This window comes from Scheffersomyces spartinae (genome assembly GCF_019049425.1).
Source record: "Scheffersomyces spartinae strain ARV_011 chromosome Unknown scaffold_35, whole genome shotgun sequence".
Taxonomy (NCBI): domain Eukaryota; kingdom Fungi; phylum Ascomycota; class Pichiomycetes; order Serinales; family Debaryomycetaceae; genus Lizanozyma; species Lizanozyma spartinae.
Window position 1 is genome coordinate 15,247 of NW_025065082.1, and position 20,425 is coordinate 35,671.

The 20,425-nt window shown below is 26.5% G+C and overlaps 6 protein-coding genes and 11 non-coding genes across 17 annotated transcripts; all 17 read right to left on the reverse strand.

Moving 5' to 3' along the window:
* Window positions 1-5,481: 5,481 nt before the first annotated feature.
* ATP5G2 (ATP synthase subunit C family protein) lies at window positions 5,482-5,712 on the reverse strand (the record flags this gene model as incomplete). The annotated part of the gene is made up of 1 exon (XM_043194293.1): window positions 5,482-5,712. The coding sequence occupies one exon, from the start codon at window positions 5,710-5,712 to the stop codon at window positions 5,482-5,484; it is 231 nt and encodes a 76-aa protein (XP_043046856.1).
* A 2,096-nt stretch (window positions 5,713-7,808) lies between these two features.
* Window positions 7,809-7,880, reverse strand: KQ657_003580. The gene has a single exon. It is a non-coding gene; the product is annotated as a tRNA-Gly (tRNA).
* Window positions 7,881-7,957: 77 nt separating this feature from the next.
* KQ657_003581 lies at window positions 7,958-8,028 on the reverse strand. Its single transcript has one exon. It is a non-coding gene; the product is annotated as a tRNA-Glu (tRNA).
* A 33-nt stretch (window positions 8,029-8,061) lies between these two features.
* KQ657_003582 lies at window positions 8,062-8,134 on the reverse strand. Its single transcript has one exon. It is a non-coding gene; the product is annotated as a tRNA-Thr (tRNA).
* A 48-nt stretch (window positions 8,135-8,182) lies between these two features.
* Window positions 8,183-8,254, reverse strand: KQ657_003583. The gene has a single exon. It is a non-coding gene; the product is annotated as a tRNA-Met (tRNA).
* Window positions 8,255-8,256: 2 nt separating this feature from the next.
* Window positions 8,257-8,327, reverse strand: KQ657_003584. The gene has a single exon. It is a non-coding gene; the product is annotated as a tRNA-His (tRNA).
* A 239-nt stretch (window positions 8,328-8,566) lies between these two features.
* On the reverse strand, window positions 8,567-8,647 carry KQ657_003585. The gene has a single exon. It is a non-coding gene; the product is annotated as a tRNA-Leu (tRNA).
* Window positions 8,648-9,026: 379 nt separating this feature from the next.
* Window positions 9,027-9,827, reverse strand: NAD1 (complex I subunit 1 family protein; the record flags this gene model as incomplete). The annotated part of the gene is made up of 4 exons (XM_043194294.1): window positions 9,027-9,256; window positions 9,308-9,427; window positions 9,461-9,499; window positions 9,605-9,827. The coding sequence occupies 4 exons, from the start codon at window positions 9,825-9,827 to the stop codon at window positions 9,027-9,029; spliced, it is 612 nt and encodes a 203-aa protein (XP_043046857.1).
* Window positions 9,828-10,467: 640 nt separating this feature from the next.
* On the reverse strand, window positions 10,468-10,538 carry KQ657_003587. Its single transcript has one exon. It is a non-coding gene; the product is annotated as a tRNA-Asn (tRNA).
* A 195-nt stretch (window positions 10,539-10,733) lies between these two features.
* COX2 (cytochrome c oxidase subunit 2) lies at window positions 10,734-11,485 on the reverse strand (the record flags this gene model as incomplete). The annotated part of the gene is made up of 2 exons (XM_043194295.1): window positions 10,734-11,080; window positions 11,464-11,485. The coding sequence occupies 2 exons, from the start codon at window positions 11,483-11,485 to the stop codon at window positions 10,734-10,736; spliced, it is 369 nt and encodes a 122-aa protein (XP_043046858.1).
* A 7-nt stretch (window positions 11,486-11,492) lies between these two features.
* KQ657_003589 lies at window positions 11,493-11,564 on the reverse strand. The gene has a single exon. It is a non-coding gene; the product is annotated as a tRNA-Ala (tRNA).
* Window positions 11,565-15,316: 3,752 nt separating this feature from the next.
* On the reverse strand, window positions 15,317-15,387 carry KQ657_003590. Its single transcript has one exon. It is a non-coding gene; the product is annotated as a tRNA-Lys (tRNA).
* A 62-nt stretch (window positions 15,388-15,449) lies between these two features.
* KQ657_003591 lies at window positions 15,450-15,522 on the reverse strand. The gene has a single exon. It is a non-coding gene; the product is annotated as a tRNA-Phe (tRNA).
* A 288-nt stretch (window positions 15,523-15,810) lies between these two features.
* KQ657_003592 lies at window positions 15,811-15,881 on the reverse strand. Its single transcript has one exon. It is a non-coding gene; the product is annotated as a tRNA-Arg (tRNA).
* Window positions 15,882-16,116: 235 nt separating this feature from the next.
* Window positions 16,117-17,185, reverse strand: KQ657_003593 (uncharacterized protein; the record flags this gene model as incomplete). Its single annotated transcript, XM_043194296.1, has 3 exons — window positions 16,117-16,448; window positions 16,689-16,694; window positions 17,179-17,185. 3 exons carry the CDS (start codon window positions 17,183-17,185, stop codon window positions 16,117-16,119), a joined length of 345 nt encoding a protein of 114 aa, XP_043046859.1.
* Window positions 17,186-17,464: 279 nt separating this feature from the next.
* Window positions 17,465-17,948, reverse strand: KQ657_003594 (uncharacterized protein; the record flags this gene model as incomplete). The annotated part of the gene is made up of 2 exons (XM_043194297.1): window positions 17,465-17,727; window positions 17,945-17,948. 2 exons carry the CDS (start codon window positions 17,946-17,948, stop codon window positions 17,465-17,467), a joined length of 267 nt encoding a protein of 88 aa, XP_043046860.1.
* A 609-nt stretch (window positions 17,949-18,557) lies between these two features.
* KQ657_003595 (uncharacterized protein) lies at window positions 18,558-19,097 on the reverse strand (the record flags this gene model as incomplete). Its single annotated transcript, XM_043194298.1, has 1 exon — window positions 18,558-19,097. A coding segment is annotated over one exon (540 nt), but the record flags the coding sequence as incomplete, so codon positions are not given.
* Between the last annotated feature and the right edge of the window lie 1,328 nt (window positions 19,098-20,425).

Consider the following 20,425-nt stretch of genomic DNA (forward strand, 5'->3'; position numbering starts at 1 on the left):
AGTAAGCTCTAGAATCAATATCTAAACCTACAACGTACATGTGATGCTAAAATATTTAACTCACCTTATAACCCATATCCAAAAGAGTATGAGGGGCAAGTTATTATATTTTTTGGACTATATCTTATACTTATGACCCTTTTATTTAAATTGAATCATAAGTATCACCACGTATAGTCTCTGAAGATCCTTTTATTTCTTTAAAAGAGATAAAATCCCTTAGGGGATGTATTAAGTATCTAACTGATAGAGTATTTCTATTTATATTTATATTATATAAAGTCTTTATAAAATATATTCCCTTCGGGGATATATCCCCCCCCCCTATGGGGGGGAAATATATTAACTTATACATATAACGCATTAATAGATATCATCTTTCTCAGTATCTTGTGGTGTTTATTTATTTAAACTCACGTTTAAAGGAAGCCATCTTTTGACTTCATACTAAGAAACCTAAGAATCCGATAGATCCCATGGCGTATAACATACCAACCTCTCCGAAAATAGGTTTTTTACTATATGTTGATACGATATGTGATATAACACCAAATCCAGGTATAATAATTATATATCAATTAACTTTATAACACTACATTATTATATAGGTTATTTCTCTCCTATAAGACATCCCTTTGCAGGGATATTTATATAAGGAAAACAAAAACTTGATTATATTTTTGTTGGGATTATATCTTATACTTTATTCCTATTATATTGATGGTTATGATATATATCCCCCCCCTCCGTAGGATGGGGACATTTTATTTTTTATATTTTTAATTTTATTAATACCTTCTAAAGTTAAATGTTCTTTATTTTGTATTAATAAATATGCTTTTCTTATATATAAATAATTTAAATATTTATATGATATTAAAGGATATTTATCTAAATAATTTATAACATTTTTAAATGTATTAAAAGATGTTGTTTCAAAATAGTATGTTATATTATATTTAGCCTCTCCGGGTTGATCAACCTCCCTTCGGGTTTTATTAACCTTCTCCATATAATGGGGTTGTGGAGTCATATGTTTACGTGTACCTATATAACAACCAGATAATAATTCATTTTTATTAAGGTTGGTTAATTTATCATAAGAGATATTCATATCTTTTGATATTTTATTTATAGATAGAAATAATTTAATATTTTCTAATATATGTTTATCTCTTTGAGTTATTTGTAATTTAAGTCTAACTTCTTCTTTATTTCTATTTTTACGATTAATTATTTTTATTTGTAATGAACCATCAGCATCTATAAATCCTGATAATCAATGATTATAAAAATCATTTATATTACCTAATTTAAATTTATCATATTTAAAATAAAATTTACTCTTAACTTGATTATTATTTAATAATAAATAATTAACAACTTGATTATATTTATTATTTGTTTTTAATTTACCATTTATTAATTCTAATATATATAATAAACCATCACTATGTGAAACAACATATTTTATAGCATTCTTATTTTTTATTAAAGATATTGTACCATAACCTATTTGATCTTTTAATCAATAAGCTGCTGATTTATCTTTAATATCATAAACTATTGTTAAATATCCTTTTTGATTACTAAAATTACCATCTCCATCTATTAAACCTGCTAAATAATAACCTAATTGATCTTTATTTAATGGTTTATATTTAAAAGGTACATTAATCGATATATTATTTATATGTAAATATCTTCTACTTATATTATAACATAAATCCCTACTTTGAAGGGGGTTATTTATAGATAGATAATCCTTTCGATAACCATCATATTTATTTAATGTTAATTTATTAGAGAATAAAGTACTATTGCGTATAATCTCTAAAGATCCTATATATTTACATATATATCTATATTTTATATTTATATATGATATATATTTATATATAGTTTCTTGCTGATTGACTCATATATATAATATTGTTATATAATATATGATTATCTTTTTAATATGATATATATCCCCCTCCGGGATATATATGATTATAAAGTATATATAACAAAAACCTCTAATAGATTTTATATATATATATATTATATTATTATATATTTTATAGTTCATTTCAGCATATAGCAATATTAAGAGGCATAATTTAACCCCCACCATAGGGGGGATTGAACTCCCCCTTACGGGGGATTTTACCTCTGGATGTCCAAAGAATCCTACTCATAATATATATATATATTTCACTTATTATATATATATCTTTATATTATATATATATCCTCCCTTATTGGAAGATATTATTATTTTAATATAAACTTATATATATTTAATATATAAAGAGTTTCGACTGTACATTAAGCAATATATATATACATTAATTAATATATAAATACACCACCCACTGATGAAGCAGTCTGTAGAGATTACTTACATAATCTACGGTCTCGATTTTAAGATATTATTAACCGTTACATCAGTATTGCTATTATATTTATTTATATAACATATATGACTCACTTGTAAGAATTTATCATATAACCCATAGGGTATATATTTATATATATTTATAATAACTAGAATTAAGATATATCTTATAAATATAATCACCCATTATATGAATGATACTATATATTTATATATGATATTTATTATTTAATGTCTTAAATAACCCTAAAGGTTATTCCTATATATTTCCTTCCTAAAGTTAGGATAGATTATTATTAACATCTGCATTAAATAATTTCATAGTTTTAACTAAATCTTATCCTTTTTTCCTATATTTTTTAAGGGATATTACCTATATTTGGAATATAATTATTATATTTTATTAACTTTTTTACTTCCCCCCCATTCGAGGGGGTTCACGAAGTAATAAGATAAGATTATTTCTAGTATTTTCATTTAAATGTTCTTTGTTAGATATTAAATCTAATAAATATATCTCATTTAATATAACTATTATATTTAATAGTTTTTAGTTTATATAAATTAAAATAAGCTCTTAAAGCTAAACAATTATTTAAACCATTAATATGTAATTCTCAAGTATCATTAGCTGAATGAGGTACAATACTACCTAAAGGTTTATCAGTATTAGATAAAGAATTAAAAATGTTTAAAATATCATTTAAAATATATTTATTAACTGTTCATTTTATAGTTAATATTAATCTAACTCTAAAAGCTTTAGTATTATTATTTAATATAGAACAAGTAAAACAACCTTCAGCATCTATAAAACCTAATAATCATTCATTATCTAATGTTATTATAACTAATCTATTCCCTTCGGGGATATATCCCCCCCCATAGGGGGGGAATCTATTTATAGGTTCTATATATACTACATTTAAATAAATTTTATTATGTTTAGGTTTATATTTAAGTATTATTTCATTAAGTTTATTAATAAAATTAATAAATTTTATATGTCTTGATGGTATAACCATTAAATAATAAACATATTAAATATAAATGAGATATATTTCTTATAACAAACCTATAAGTTTTATTCTCTTTAGATTGTATAATAATATAACCCATATTTAAATTATTTTTAATATAATATAATATTTCTATATCATTTATAGATTGAGTTATAATAAAAAAGAAATCATTATCTTTAGTAACAATAAAAGAACCATCTCCTTCAGTAAAACCTATTAAAAAATTATTATCAGGTAAATTATTATTAGGATTAATTCTTTTATATTATTTATAAAATTGATTAAAATTAGGTTTAATCATAGTTACTGTATAATCCATAGAATGTATTTTATCTGAAGATATATAACCCTTTATAAAAGAATTATATATTAAGTATATAATAAAAAAGGTTAATAAAAATATAAGATAACCCTTTGATTTTATTAAGAAAAGATGTTCGTATAGGATAGGGTCTCCACCGGCACCTACTTCGTAGAAACCTGTATTAAAGTTACGGTCTAATAATAATAAAGTAACACCAGCTGTTAAAACAGGTAATGATAATAATAATAATATAGCTGTAAATAATATAGCTCATACGAATAAAGGCATATTAATTAAATGTAAACCTATAGTACGCATATTAAATGCTGTAACAATAAAGTTAATAGCACCTAATAAACTTGATATAGTTGTTAAGTGTAAAGCAAATATAGCTAAATCTACACTAGGTCCTGAATGTGACCCTATACCTGATAAAGGTGGATAACTATTTTTATATTTAAACACCCCCTTTTATATATTGATAGGTTGGGGAGTGTTTATAATTTGGACTATATCTTAAACATATATTTATATAATTTATGTTCTACCATATTTAGTCTCTGATATACATATTATCTTATAAGATATCTATATATATGCATTTTAACCTATAATTATAAAATTTATAACTGAACTATATATTAAGAATAAGTATTTTATAATAGTCAACCTATCGACCAATGATGGTAGGTTAAGGTATTTAATGCAATTAATGGTATTTTAATAAACAGCTTATCTCAAACTGTTCAACCAGTACCGGCACCTTGCTCGATTAATACTGAAGCAATAATTAATACTAATGCAGGTGGTAAACATCAAAAACTAATATTATTTAATCTGGCAAAAGCCATGTCTACAGCTCCTATCATTATAGGTAAAAAATAATTACCAAAAGCACCTATTAACACAGGCATTATGAATAAAAATATCATTGCTATAGCATGTCCTGTAACTAAAACGTTAAATACCTGATTATTACCGTGTAAAAATTGAGGATTTGCTCCTGATAATTCCATTCTAATGATAACTGACATTCCTGTCCCTACCATAGATGATATTAATCCGTATCCTAAATATAATAATGCTATATCTTTATGAGATGTACTAAACAATCAACGTGTTGCTCAACTCATTTGTTTCATTATTTTATTTATTTATTATTCTTATTATTTATTTAATATGTTTAATCCACCCAATCCTTCATAAAAGAATGGGTGTTGGTTTTATATAAATCATCCTGAAATAATAATACACCCGCCAGGGGCATATCACCCACCTTTATTATTATAAACCCCTTCGTAATAAAGGATAATTAAGTAATGGTGGGTTATTTATTTAATAAACCCCTCCCCATTAAGGGTAAGGTTTATTTTATTACACAAAGATGACTTACTATCTTGATAACCCTCCTTTGGTGGGTTATCCTTATGTATATCCACCCCCCAAAAAGGGAAATAAATATATGTTATTATATGTTTTTTATACTTACCTTATAAAATATAACCCACCTTTTTTTTGAAGGGGGGGGGGGAGGTTTATATACGAAGGGAATGCTTTCTGAAGGGTATCCCGTAGGAATAAATAAATATATATAAGATATTAAATGACACCTCCAAAGGAGATATGATAAAACCTTTGCGGGGGGGGAATTATATCTTATAAATGTGGGGGCTAATATAATTTAACCCACCATAGGAGGGATTGATCTCCCCTTTCGGGGGAATTAACCCTTTGAGAGTTGAAATATACACCCCTTTTTGAGGGGCTATATATTAAACAGCATATAATAATAAGAATGATATCATTAAGCAAAATAGTCCACAAGCTTCTGCTAAGGCGAAACCTAAAATAGCTTGAGGGAATAATGTAGCACGTAATGAAGGGTTACGTGATGTACCGTTAATTAAAGCTACGAATACTAAAGCGATTCCTATAGCTGCTCCTCCTAATCCTAATGTAGCGATTGAAGCTCCGATGTATTTGGCTGCTAATGCTAATTGCATTGCAACATTTATATATTGGCCTTATATTAATCATTGTCCCCTTATATTTATCTACTATTTTTATAATCCTTCAAAGGTGATGACCCCCCGAAGGGTTTATATTTATATGAATAATTTAATCCTTTATATATTTATTTATATAAAGTATTTATCTACATAAAGTAGATTTATAGGGTTATATTAAAAGGTATAATATAAATATATATAAAAGGTATTCTCCCCTACCCCCCCAAAAATGGGGGGGGTCGGAGATAAATTAAAAAACTCGTAAGGAGAATTTTTGATTTAAAGATTAATGTAAATCTAGAGCATCTTTAATATAACCTGATAATAATATAGTAAATACATAACCTTGTATCATAGATATAGCGAATTCTAATACTACAATAGCAATAACACCTGCCATAGGTATAAATCCACCTATAAATCCTAATATAGAAGTACCCATTAAGTTAAATATTAATGAACCTAATATTAACATTAATAAGTGTCCTGATAATATGTTAGCTGATAAACGTAAACCTAAAGATATAGCTCTTGAACTATAAGATAAAGTTTCTATTAAAACTAATACTGGTACTAAAGGTAAAGGAGTACCACTAGGAACGAATAAAGCGAAGAAACCTCATCCATGTTTACTTAAACCTATTAATGTTACACCTATTCATAATGATAAACTTAATGAAACTATAGCAACTATTTGAGCTGATATAGCAAATGAATAAGGTATCATTGATAATAAGTTAGCTACTACTATAAAGTTAAATAAAGTAAATATTAAAGGGAAGTAATAACCTCCTTTAACACCTATTTGACTTTTAACCATATTTAATATAGTATCATATATAGCTAATACTGCTACACCTCATCTATTTCATCCTAAATATGCATTATTTAATAATTTAGTTATACCAAATATTATTGCTACTACTAATATTAAATATATTACATAATTTGTTAATGATAATGTTAATATATTATTTAATGTAAATAATGGTTTGATCTCAAATTGATCTAATGGTGATAATATCATTTTATTATCTTTTATTTTATTACCTACTATTTATTTCCTGGTTTAATATAATATTTATTATCTTTTTAAGATGATATATATAATATATATTATATGATATATATCATATATATTTATTTAATAAATATATCTTTATATTTATATACAACCTCCTCTTTTATTGATGAGAGGGTTTTATATAGGTATATTAACCGGCTAATTTAACGATTAATATTCTAGCAATTAATAATCTTAATATATTAGGTAATATTATAGTTGATATAACATATAATAATAATCCTAAAGCTAAGATACCGAATGTTAGTAAATTTAAGAAATAAAATGGAACTAATTGTGGCATTTAATTTATATTTAATATTTTACGATAATATATATACTTTTTTAATCATATTTCCCTATACCCTAATATATAATAAGGGGGGGGACTTATATTATTTAAGTATATATAAAATATATATAATCTATCAGATTGGAGGGATTTGAACCCCCATACCCCTACACCCAATGTAGGTACGTTACCTATTACGCAACAATCTGTTATAATACACCGCGTTTTATTAATATACCCTACTGGGATATAACCTCCTTTTTACCATACCCAATAATTGGTTATGGTTTATTATAAGAGAGTCATATTTATTTATATTTATATTAACATCTATATTTTTATAATAATTTATCAAAGTATAATAATAATACCCCCCGTAGGGGGGTATCTAATCGAGCTTAATTAAGACAAAGAAGGAATCGAACCTTAGGATAACGGTTTGCAGTCGTAACACTCACCATGAGTACATTGTCCTTACCTTTATTATTACTATGTAACCCCTACTATAGAATAGTTCTAGTAAAGGATAACCCATAAATGGGTTATGATAACATAGGAAGGTTATAGATAATAATACAATATAGGTATAAACCCTTGGAGGTTTATAAGGAAGGGTAATATATACCGAATAATATATTGCTCCGTAGGGGATATATAGGCATTAGGCCCATATATTACACCGTTACCCTTCCAATGGTGGGGTTACACCGTAAGGAGATATATAGGATGTTATAATATGACAAGCGTGACTCGAACACGCAATATAGCATTGGAAGTGCCAAAGTTTACCAGTTAGCCTATTGTCACTTATATAAAACATCTATTTTTTGTAGTAACACCCCCCCTTTGTGGGGGGTTTACAGAGTAATAACATAAAGATGGATTAACCACAACGGGAATTGAACCCGTATATTTACTGTGAAGTAGTAACATCATACCTTTAGATCATGTAGTCATATATTATATATATATAAATATAAAAGGTAAATGTTGTATTGAGGAATCGAACCCCATTTCTTCCGATTACAAAACGGACGCTTGACCTATTTAGCTTATACAACATATATATATAACTCCACCCACCAAGAGGTGGGTGGGTCACGAAGTAATACTTAAGGTTGGATTTGAACCAACATTTGTTGCATATGAGGCAACAGTTCTTACCTTTAAACTACTCAAGTTGGATAAAAACTGAGATTCGAACTCAGGTATATCGAACCACAATCGATTGTTCTACCTCTGAACTATTTCTATCTTATCCCTAACCCATAACCTTTAAAAAAGGTATGTGGGAGTATTTGGGGGGAATATGAGGAGGGACTGAATCGAACAGTCGAAGCCTATGGCACTAAAGTTACAATTTAGCTCTAATTACCAACATTAGAATCCTCCCCTATATATCCTATATATCACCCTATTAAGGGAGGGATTAAATAAGATAGATATATAACTCAAGGGTAATATCTCCTTGGATATAATATATATATATATTATACGGATAGTAGGACTCGAACCTACACGGCTTGCGCCTGGACATTTTAAGTGTCCTATGTCTACCATTCCATCATAACCGTTTATTTGTTACCTTTATCTTTTCTATATTACCTATATAACCTATATACACCTAAAAATATAAATATAAATATATATATATTATTAAAAACCCCCACCATACGGTGAGAAGGTTTTATAAATAGGGTAGTAGATATATAAATATATAACCTTCGGGTTATATATTATAACTAACAATTTTTTAGAAGAGAAGGATAATATAAATATAAATATGATATAAATCCTTCGGGGGGGGGGGTCATATTAAATGAATAGATAAGCATCTAAGTAATAAAGAAGAGCAGGGATAAAGATAGCAAGAGCGAAAAGAAGAGGTAAGAAAACAACTCAACACATAGCGATTAATTTATCATATCTAACTCTAGGAAGAGCGGCTCTAACTCAGATATAAGTAAAGGCAAAAACATTAGTTTTTAAACCAAGAATAATACCAGTACCACCACCGAAGAATAAGATAGAAGTTAAAGTAGAAAGGAATAAAATAGAAGCATATTCAGATAAGAAGAATAAAACAAAGATAGAAGAAGAATATTCGGTCATATGACCAGAAACTAATTCAGATTCAGCTTCAACATTATCAAAAGGAGGTCTAGCACATTCAGCAACACAACCTATAAATCAAATAATAGATAAAGGTAATAAAGGTATAAATATTCAAATACATTCTTGTAATTCAACATATCTAGAAAGATTCATAGAACCAGCTAATAAAATACATAATAAAACAATAGTAGTTAAAACTAATTCATAACTAATTAATTGAGCAGTAGAACGAATAGAACCTAATAAAGAATATTTACTATTAGCAGATCAACCAGCTAATAAAGTACCAAATACACCAACACTACTTATAGCTAAAGTTAATATAAAACCATAATTATGATCAGATATAGTAATACCTGGACCAAAAGGAATAACACTTCAACATAATAGAGCAGATACTAAAGATATAATAGGACTAATTAATAAAATTATTTTATCTGCATGAGTAGGTAAGATTATTTCTTTTAATAATAATTTAGCTGCATCAGCAATAGCCATTAATAAACCATAATAACCTACAGCATTAGGTCCAACTCTACGTTGCATATAACCTAATGTTTTACGTTCTGCTACTGTTAAAAATGCTACACTTAATAATACTGATAAAAACATTATTAATAATTCTATAAATTGTAACATTATTTAGTTATTGATATAGCCCCTATAACAGATAATATTAATATTAATCCAGTTATTACTGTTAATACAGCATATTCAGTATATAATTGATTACCTACTGTTACTAATTCTGATGTTACTAATTCATCTATTTTCATTATTATTCCATATGTTTCATATGTTATATCTAACGGTATTAAACATATCGTTATAATTGTTATAATTAATGGTGATACATTATTTTGTTTTGTATATTCTATTTTTAATAATGATAATATAAATAAGAATAATATAGCTATAGCACCTACATATATTAATATATATAATATACCCATAAGTACAAAACCTTGATTATATAAACATAATGCTGTACTTATAAATAATATTATTAAAAATAATATACTTTGTACCGGTGTTAATAATCCTATAGCTAATATACTACTTATACCACTTATAATATTTAATATATTCATATATTTATTTTATAATTTTATTTAATTTTATTATATAATCATTTATATAACCCCCCCTATATAGAAGTTATATTTTTTATTTATACCATCTTATTATAGGTATGAATTGAACCCCCCCTTCGTGGGGTTTGATATCTCCTCCCGGGGAAATTATATGATTATATATAACAAGTTTATTCATACTAATACGTTCATGTCTAGAATTGAACTAGAATCGATGTATTAACAGTACACTGCTTTACCTTTAAGCTACATAAACATATAAACTAACTCTCTTATATAACCCCTCTCATAAAAGGGAGAGTATATATGACTCCATAGGGTTTATATACACTCTCTCAAAAAGGGGGAGGGTTATATTATTACTTTGAGATACCCTCCGAAAGAGGAGGGGTTACCTATTTAATATTTAACTTACCTTTAAATAAGATAAATATTATTCATTTTCACCTAATCATTCTATGAAATCGTTAATAGATACACATTCTAATTTTATAGGCATTAAAGCGTGGTTAACACCACATAATTCACTACATTGACCATAATAAACACCAGTTCTTTGAATTAAAGCACTAACTTGGTTAAGACGACCAGGAGTAGCATCTAATTTTATACCTAATGAAGGTATAGTGAAACAATGTATAACATCGTTAGCAGTTACTAAGAATCTTATATGAGTATCAACAGGTACAACAATAGAAGTATCAGTATCTAATAATCTTAATTGACCTTCTTCTAACATGTCATCAGGTATAATATATGATTCATATTCAATAGTTTCACCTGTTTCTGATACAAAATCTGAATATTCATATTTTCAATATCATTGTAAACCTATAACTTTAATAGTCATAGCTGGTGTTAAAACTTCATCACATAAATATAATAATATAAAACTAGGGAAAGCTATTAATAATAATATTATAGCTGGGAATATAGTTCATACTATTTCTAATGTTTGTCCATGTCTTATATATTTATATGCAAATTTATTATTTTTAAAATCTTTAATAATAACAAATAATATATATGATACTAAACCTAATATTAAAGATAAATAGAACATTATATGGTCATATAATTCTTGTATACCTTCTTGGTTAGGTGTTGCTGCATCTTGTAAACGCATAGATCAAGGTGTAGGTACGTCTAATCAAATCATTTTTATATTTTTTATATTTTACCCCTCAAGGTTTTATATTTCATTAATTTATGGAATCAATCGGAATTGAACCGATATTATTCGCATGCAAAGCGAATGATTTACCTATTAATCTATAATCCCTTACTTTTTTATCTCTTATAAATTATAAGGGTAGATAAAAAAAAATATATACCCTCCGGGGGATATATAGCCTTTGGGCTACCCACCCCCTTTGTGGGTGGGTAACGGAGTAATATATTGTAAGGTATATGAAATAATAAATTATAAATATATATAAGATATATAAGTATAAAAACATATTAGTATAATATGATATATTAACTTATTCAATGGGCTTAATATTTGATAGGCTATCAATATTTATCCTCAATTTCTTAGCTTTAGTGATAAATATATATAAAAATATCCACTTAACCATAGGAAACAACCTCGTTATCCTTTCGTACAATCGAGATTATGAATAAGAAAAAAACCCATAGATGATAAAATCATTACTGACTCACGTCGTAATTAACCCATCTCAAGTAACTCCTTAAAGGACGAACAGTCCTACCCTTCCCAGTAACTACATCCGGGAGGAAGAGTTTAGACGACATCGAGGTGGCAAACACCGCTGACGATAGCAACTCTATTGCGGTATTACCCTGTTATCCCTAGCGTAACTTTAATCCGTTATCGACATCCATATCTATTGAATATGCCTGTTCACTACACTCTACGTAAGTACTAATTTCACTTGTTAGTGTTATTATCATCGCACAATTATGTTGTTATCCTTTAATAAGTTTATTAACTTTCTATTTTCTTAATAGTAAAATTGTACGTAGCTATATATACTATTTTAAGATTAAATCTTTATAATAATTATTAATTTATAGACACATCAGATGCTTTCGCTGATGTCGACGCCCCATCGAAACTAACCACTTTACACTGTCACTATTAATATGTTTTATATATTTATTAAAACATATATATATATAATAAATATATATATAAATAGATAAGATTCTTAAATATTAATGTAGGTATCTCATTTAATTTATAAATAAATATAACCTAGTATACTGATAAAAATATAAGAAGAAGATCAATATAAAGATATAGTAAAGCTGCATAGGGTCTTTTTGTCAATCTACGGGTACACGGCATCTTCACCGCGATTGCTATTTCACTGGGTTTGTTTTGGATACAGTTGTCGCATCGTTTATTCATTCATGCAGGACACCAATTATGCGTCAATGAATTTCGCTACCTTCGGATCCTCAAAATAAGACCGCCGTTTATTCGCTTTTTCAATATCTTCCTTTAGTTAATATCTTATTAAGCAAACACCGGGCAGATTTCACCTACTATACTGATTATTTCTAATTTGCAGTAGGCTGTGTTTTTGGTAAACAGTCGCACGACTTTAAGCTTAATCACTTTTATTTGCCGAGTTCATTCAAAACAATTATCCCATTCTCCTTTATCATACCTGTGTCGGTCTACAGTACGGTTCTTCTCTTTTCTTGTTCTCTCTCCCATCAATTTATCTTTTATAATTTCATCTTAGGGACCGTTAGTTTATTGTTAAACCTTATGATTCTAGAGGATTGTCTTTTACTATCTTTCGTTACTCAAGCCAGCATTCTCTTTAGAATTTTATATATCTTTTTTATATATTTTTTCATTCTATATTCTGCTACCTTATAATTTATATATATAAAATATATATATATTATCTTTATTATTATGTAATATATTTAGACCCGTATATTGTTTCAATTAATTATTTCTAATCGGAGCATTGTTACATGTTCATTTTTAGGTGATTATTGTCAAACCCACTATCCGATTGTCTAATCTATAAATATATATATATATCTTTAACCCTCCATATGGAGGGTTAAAGTTAATTGATTTTGTTCACTTAATATATTTTTTGGGACATTTATTTAATAATCTAGGTTGTTTCCTTCTCGACCTACTACCTTATCGCAATAAGTCTGACTCCTTATCTTTATAATAATATTAAAGTGATATTATTAAATGGTTTCCTGTTTCCGAGGTTTAAATTTCTTAGTAAAATTTATTAAAATCCCCTAAGATATGAACCCCCCAAAGGGTTTTCATATTTATAATTTAAGTGCTGTACCAGGTAATATAAGATAAAGGCTATACTAAAATATATTTCGCAGAAAACCAGCTATCTGCAAACCAGATTTGTCTTTCACTACTACACACCTCTCTCTAGAGAATATTGCAACATCCACCTATACAGTCATAATTATATATATTTTTACATATATATATATTACACTTGGAGATATGTAGATCGTCTGCTTTCGGGCCTATATACATTAACTTATTTATGTTTTATATTTATTTATTTATTTTATAATTTTTTATTTCGCTAATATATATAACTTGCTGGCCCATTATACAAAAGGTACGCCATACTATGACTGCTCTCTATTATTCTATTTCACATATTTCCCTTACGGTACTTTCTCTTAATATTTATCTTTAGTCTTAGTAGTAGATACTACTTTATTCTCACCTCTTGATGATACTTTTAGACTTTAATACTTTCACTCACCGTTACTCATATTATCCCTGTTGGTTCCTTCTCAAGTTACTCAGATGTTTCATTCCACTTGTTTCCTTTTCTCATTTTCATGATTAGATCGGTCTTATTTAACCTTTTTATCTCTCTAAATATTAGTCCTATGTTCCTTAAAATAATATTTTTTTCATATACCTATTTTCAATATCTACCTTCTCTATTTCCACCCTTCTTTTAGCTTTTATATATCTTAACCCTTATCCACCAGAAAGGTATTACCCCCCCCCACAAAGGGATAACGGAATTAACCCCCTCAATAAGAGGGGGGCATTTAGTATGAATAAATATATAATAATATATATATATATAAATATATATATATATAAAGAGATGAAGGGTAAGATTAAGCACCTCATCAATAAACAATGATATAAATAAATAATCAGATAACATCTAAAACATGAAGATAAAGAATAGTAGTTTCAGTACCAACATGAGAAGTATTAGTAACATCATAGTTGTAAATACGTCAAGTACAAACAGTTAACATAATAACTAGCATAACCATATGAATACCATGTAAACCAGTTAAAGCGAAGAAAGTAGAACCATAAACACTATCAGCGATAGTAAATGTAGCGTATGAGTATTCTAAACCTTGGAATACAACAAATAAAACTATTAAGATAGTACTATAAAGGAAACCATATAAAGTATTTTTAAAGTTACCATTAATTAAAGCATGATGAGCATAAGTGATAGTAACACCAGAAGCTAATAAGATAATAGTATTTAATAAAGGTAATTCAGCAGCTGAGATAGCTTCTATACCTACAGGAGGTCATGTCATACCTATTTCAACTGAAGGGTTTAAAGCTGAATGTAAATAAGCTCAGAATAATGAAGCAAATATTAATATTTCACTTAATACAAATAATAAGAAACCTTGCATTAAACCTTTTTTAACAGCTAATGTATGATTACCTAAATAAGTACTTTCAGCTATTATATCTTTTAATCATAAAGTCATACTATATAATACTGTTATTATACTTATAAATATAAAAGTAGTATTTGGCATATATCCATGTGATGTTAATGCTATTGATAATCCTAAATCCATTAAACTAAATGATGTAAATATTGGTCAAGGTGATGGTCCTACTAAATGAAAAGGATGTAATTGTATATAACCTCTTATATTATTAGTCATATTATTATTATTATTAATTTATTTATATAATATTCTATTATATAGTCCTATAGGTCTATATATCCTCGTAAGGCATATATTAATATATAATAAATAAAACTTAAAGACTAATGAGAAAGAATGGATTCGAACCATTATGTTTTGCTTAAAAGGCAAATGTCTTACCCTTAGACGACTTTCTCAGCCCCCTATATACCCTTCTTATATCCTCTCCATTTAGTATATATATAATAAAGGGATAAAATGCCTTCGTTGAGAGTCGAACTCACATCAATCGCGCTTCAAGCGAATGCTTTAACCTATTAAGCTACAAAGGCTTTATTTATATATAACCTCCCCCCCTATATTCCATAGGAGGATATTTTACAAGAGTAAGTAGAATCGAACTACCACTACATGTGTTGAAGACACGTGCTCTACCATTGAGCTATACTCTTATATATAACCCTCCCGGGTAAAGGGTATATCAAAATATCAGCTCCATCTTTACTACTAAAACATTATGATTGCAAAGGGGAGTTTATTTATATAGGTTATATAGGAATTGAACCTATGGCTCAGATGTGTAAGATCCGTGATTTTACCACTAATCGAATAACCTTTATATGTTTTGCTGGGAATTGAACCCAGATAACCACTTTAGAAGAATGGAGTTTTACCCTTAAACTACAAAACATGCCCTACGGGGATATATACCTATTCTCTTCTTCTACCTTATTGACCTTATATATAACCCATGTTATCATGTAGTAATTAACTACTCCATAGGAGGGGTTATCTATCTAATAAAGGGGAGGAGTGAATATATATGAATAATTTAACTGTTATTAATCTTTATTCCTAATCTTTCATGTATAAATAATAAGATATATATTTAATAGATAATAACCAAAGGTATAAATATATATAAATTATTTATTACCGATATAGAATAAAATATTTTCTATAGTAGAGATAACAGGAACTAAGATTAAGTAATAACTAAAGTAGAAAACAGTAGCATATTGACCTAATTCAATAAATGGTACTTCTACATGTAATTGACCTAAATTCATTAATAAGAAGAAGTTAAATACAAATAAATAGAATGCAAATTTAGATAATATTTTAAAAGTATTACCTCTAACTACTGATCTATCAGTAACTGGTAATACTAATAATATTAATAAAGCTGCAAACATAGCAATAACTCCTCCTAATTTATCAGGTATAGATCTTAATATAGCATAGAAAGGTAATAGATCTTAAATCTTTAATGTATATATTGTATTACTTTATAAACCTAATTTATATAACATTTCCTTAATAAAATAAGGTTTAGTTAATGTTATTAAAGTATCCATAGATTCTTTAAAGATATAAATTATAGGTTTTTTATCCCTGTTATAATGAATAGAACATTTTAGATTAAATTTATCTTGTAAAGTAAACATTAATTTATTTACATCTGTATCAGAAAAACCATATACACTTAAATGTAAACCACTACCTTGTTTACTTCCGTCATCCATAATTCAAAAAGCTAAACCTCTAGGGGTTAATAATTTATATATGTTTTCTGGTACTACTTTTACATTTAATTTATAAAACATTTCTCTATATTCATTAAAACAAGGGAGTTGCATAGTTGTAAAAGAAATAGCATTATATCTTTTATGAGATCTATTATCTACTATAATTCTAGTTTGAAGTGAATAATCTTTTGTACAAAAATCTAAGAAAAAACTTAATACATAATCAAAATACTCTTTATGTTTAAACGCTGTTTGAGCATAAATTAATCTAGAATTTCCTGTAGATGATCTCTTCGCTATGTGAGCATCTCCAAGTAATATTCCTATTAATATTTCCTTTACTTCACCAGGTATTTTTATTAATCTTCTTTTTGAAGAGGATAATCTACTTATTCCCTTAGTAGAAGCAAATAATAATACAAAAGTAGAAATAAAATAAATAATAGAATCAATATATACATCTCATAATATAATCCCCATATAATAAGGTGGGGGGGTTTATATTACTATTATGTTTGGACTATATATTCAATTTATGAATCTCTCCCCCCCCCCTTTGAAGGGGGGGGGGAGAGATGGACATTTATTTAAATTGTCTCGCGTATAGTCTCTGAGGATCCTACTAAGATTAAATTTATTAGAGGTATGCCTCACCGTAGGTGGGGAGGGATCATCTAATTATAATCTTTTGGTTTCCTGCTGATAGTCTTAAATAATATAAAAGAGTTTTCAGCATATAGCAAGATTAAGTGGCATCTTTATAGGCATACCACTCTGGAACAATAGAAGCTGGAGTAACCATAGGGTTACCAGGAATATAGTTATCAGAATGACCTAATGTATTAGGAGAGAAGAATACAAATAAACTAAATATTAAAATGAATACAAATACTGTTATTAAATCTTTAAATATGAAATAAGGATGCATAGGTAATCTATCAATATTACCTGTTATACCTAATGGATTAGATGATCCATTTAAATGTAATGCCATTAAATGCATAACTACTAAAGCAGCTAATATAAATGGTAATAAGAAATGTAATGCAAAGAATCTTTGTATTGTTGGGTTAGATACACTAAATCCTCCTCAAATGACTTATAAAACCACCATTTTATATGTTATTTAAACATATTTACTTATAATTACTTATAAGATTAGACTATTTCATCATCCTTTATAAAAGGATGTAAGGCGCTCTTGGTTAAATATTGTTATATGTACTCATTAACTAGTCGTTAAACGTTTATATTCCTTATAATATATATTCCCCTCCTTATTATATGGGGGGGGGATATATCTCATCTTAAAAAGATAATATATATATTATTCATATAGAATATACTTCGCTATATATTGTCCTTAATTTATAAGGAGTTTTATATAATTCACCTTATTTTTCATTATATTTTACAATATAAGGCCGCTCATTTTATGTTTTTTAAATAACCATCCCCCTTTATATAATATATATAATGTTTATAATGTATATAAAGGTAAGTGGAAATTCCCCTTTCAATAGTGGGGTATTCTATATTTTTATATTTTTATATCTATTATTAATTTTTAAATCTCATAATCATTTATTATATTGTATATATTTATAACCTAATAATTTATAACTATCAAAAAATATAATAATCTTTTGTATATCTTTTACAGAAGATACACTTAATTGTATATATTTATTTTTATTAATACTTATACATTTATTTAAATTAAGTATTTTTTTTATACTATTAAATAAATTAAAATTATATTTTTGTTTTAATTGAAAACACATATCTTTATTATTTTTACTACAAAATGAACCTTCTGCCATTGTAAATCCAACTAATCAATAATTAAAATAATATAATTTATCAAAATCATATTTAATTATATTATTTTCAATATAATTATTAATTTTATCATTATTAATTATATCTTTATAAAATATTATATTATTTTCAAATATATATTTCATTAATAAATATTGTTTTTGTCTAGTTAGAGTTAAAAAATGTATATCATATTTATTTAATAAAGGTAATAATTTATTTTTAAGATCAGTTTTATTTATTTCTAATCTTGCTAACTTATTTCCTTTTTTAGGTGTTATACAATATACATTTCCTATATTTAATTCTGATTTAAAATAATTTAATAAATCTAATTCATTTTCATTTAAATTTATAACTAATGAGATATAAATATAATCTATTCCCTTCGGGGATATATCCCCCCCCATAGGGGGGGAATCTATTAACATCTTATTCTTATTTAACTTAGATTTTTTAGTTACTCTAATGTAACCATCTCCATCTATAAAACCTATGAATTTTAATAATAAATTTAATTTATCATCAGTTAATTTATCATCAGTTAATTTATCATTCTGATTATGTGAGGTATTAAATATAGATATAAATATAAAATATAATGGTGGAAGAGTTATAAACGGAACAATATCATTTCCTATAAATGGTATAGCAGATAATAAGTTAGTAATTACTGTTGCCAATATAATAATATAGTTTATCAGATATTATTAATATATAACCCCTATTATTTAAGGGTTATATGTATTACCCCCCTTTTTTAGGGGGGGGGGGATTTATATCTTATATGTTAAAATAAACTATACCATGTTCTTATTAAATATAAATCCTTAAAAGAATGTTTATATCTTTATAAATAGACAATATATATATTGTTTAATAAGTCTTGTGATATATATATTATAATATATATATATTATATTCGAGTGTACATGAAATATCTAAATAAGATACCTATTATTGAACCACTCTGTCGAGATAAAATATATTTATCTACGGTCTTGTTACTTAACATATAATTTTGACCTGTTAGCAATAATATTTATTAATAATAAACCCTATTATTTAAGGGTTACATATATATATATGTTATATAATTAATAACCTTTTTTTTTACTACCAATTTTTGTGTTATGGAAGGGTAATATAATATATTATATTATACTTAAGGATATATACTATAGGAGATATATATTTAAATATAAGAACCAAATTTATATTTCATACTAGGTATAATATATGGTTTAACTAATTGAACAAGAATAGGTAATGATTCTTTTCAAATATAAATATTATATTGATTTATAGTACTAGTTTTATGAATAGTTGATTTAATATTATATTTAATATTTAATAAATTTATTAAATATAAATTTTCATTATAACTAAAATTATTAGTACATAATTTCAAACCTTTACCTATTTTACCTCCATCATCCATAATTCAAATAGCTAATGCTTACTATTATTGGATAGTAGTAATGAATTGGTATATTGCCAAAAGCAATTTATCATTGTTCGTCATTCCAGGTTGGCTGGCCATCATTCAAAATATCCCGACTTACCTATACGGGATATTTTGAATATTTCTAAAACTAGTTAGTTATGCTTAAAACATCTGGACTTACCAATCTAGGATATTTTGAATATTTCCTCATTATATAAATCAGGCTTGATTCTTTTCTATATAAAATTTTATTCTAAGTCTGAGACTTATGGTGTTGAAGTATTGTGTCAGAAACATGCAGGATCGTATATGACACAATTATGTAATCTGTTGGTTGCAAACAAATAGCTGAGAGAATATTGTAGAAATCCTAAATTGAGTTATTTAAAATATCCCGTATAGGTGAGTCAGGATATTTTAAATGATAGCTAGTCACGT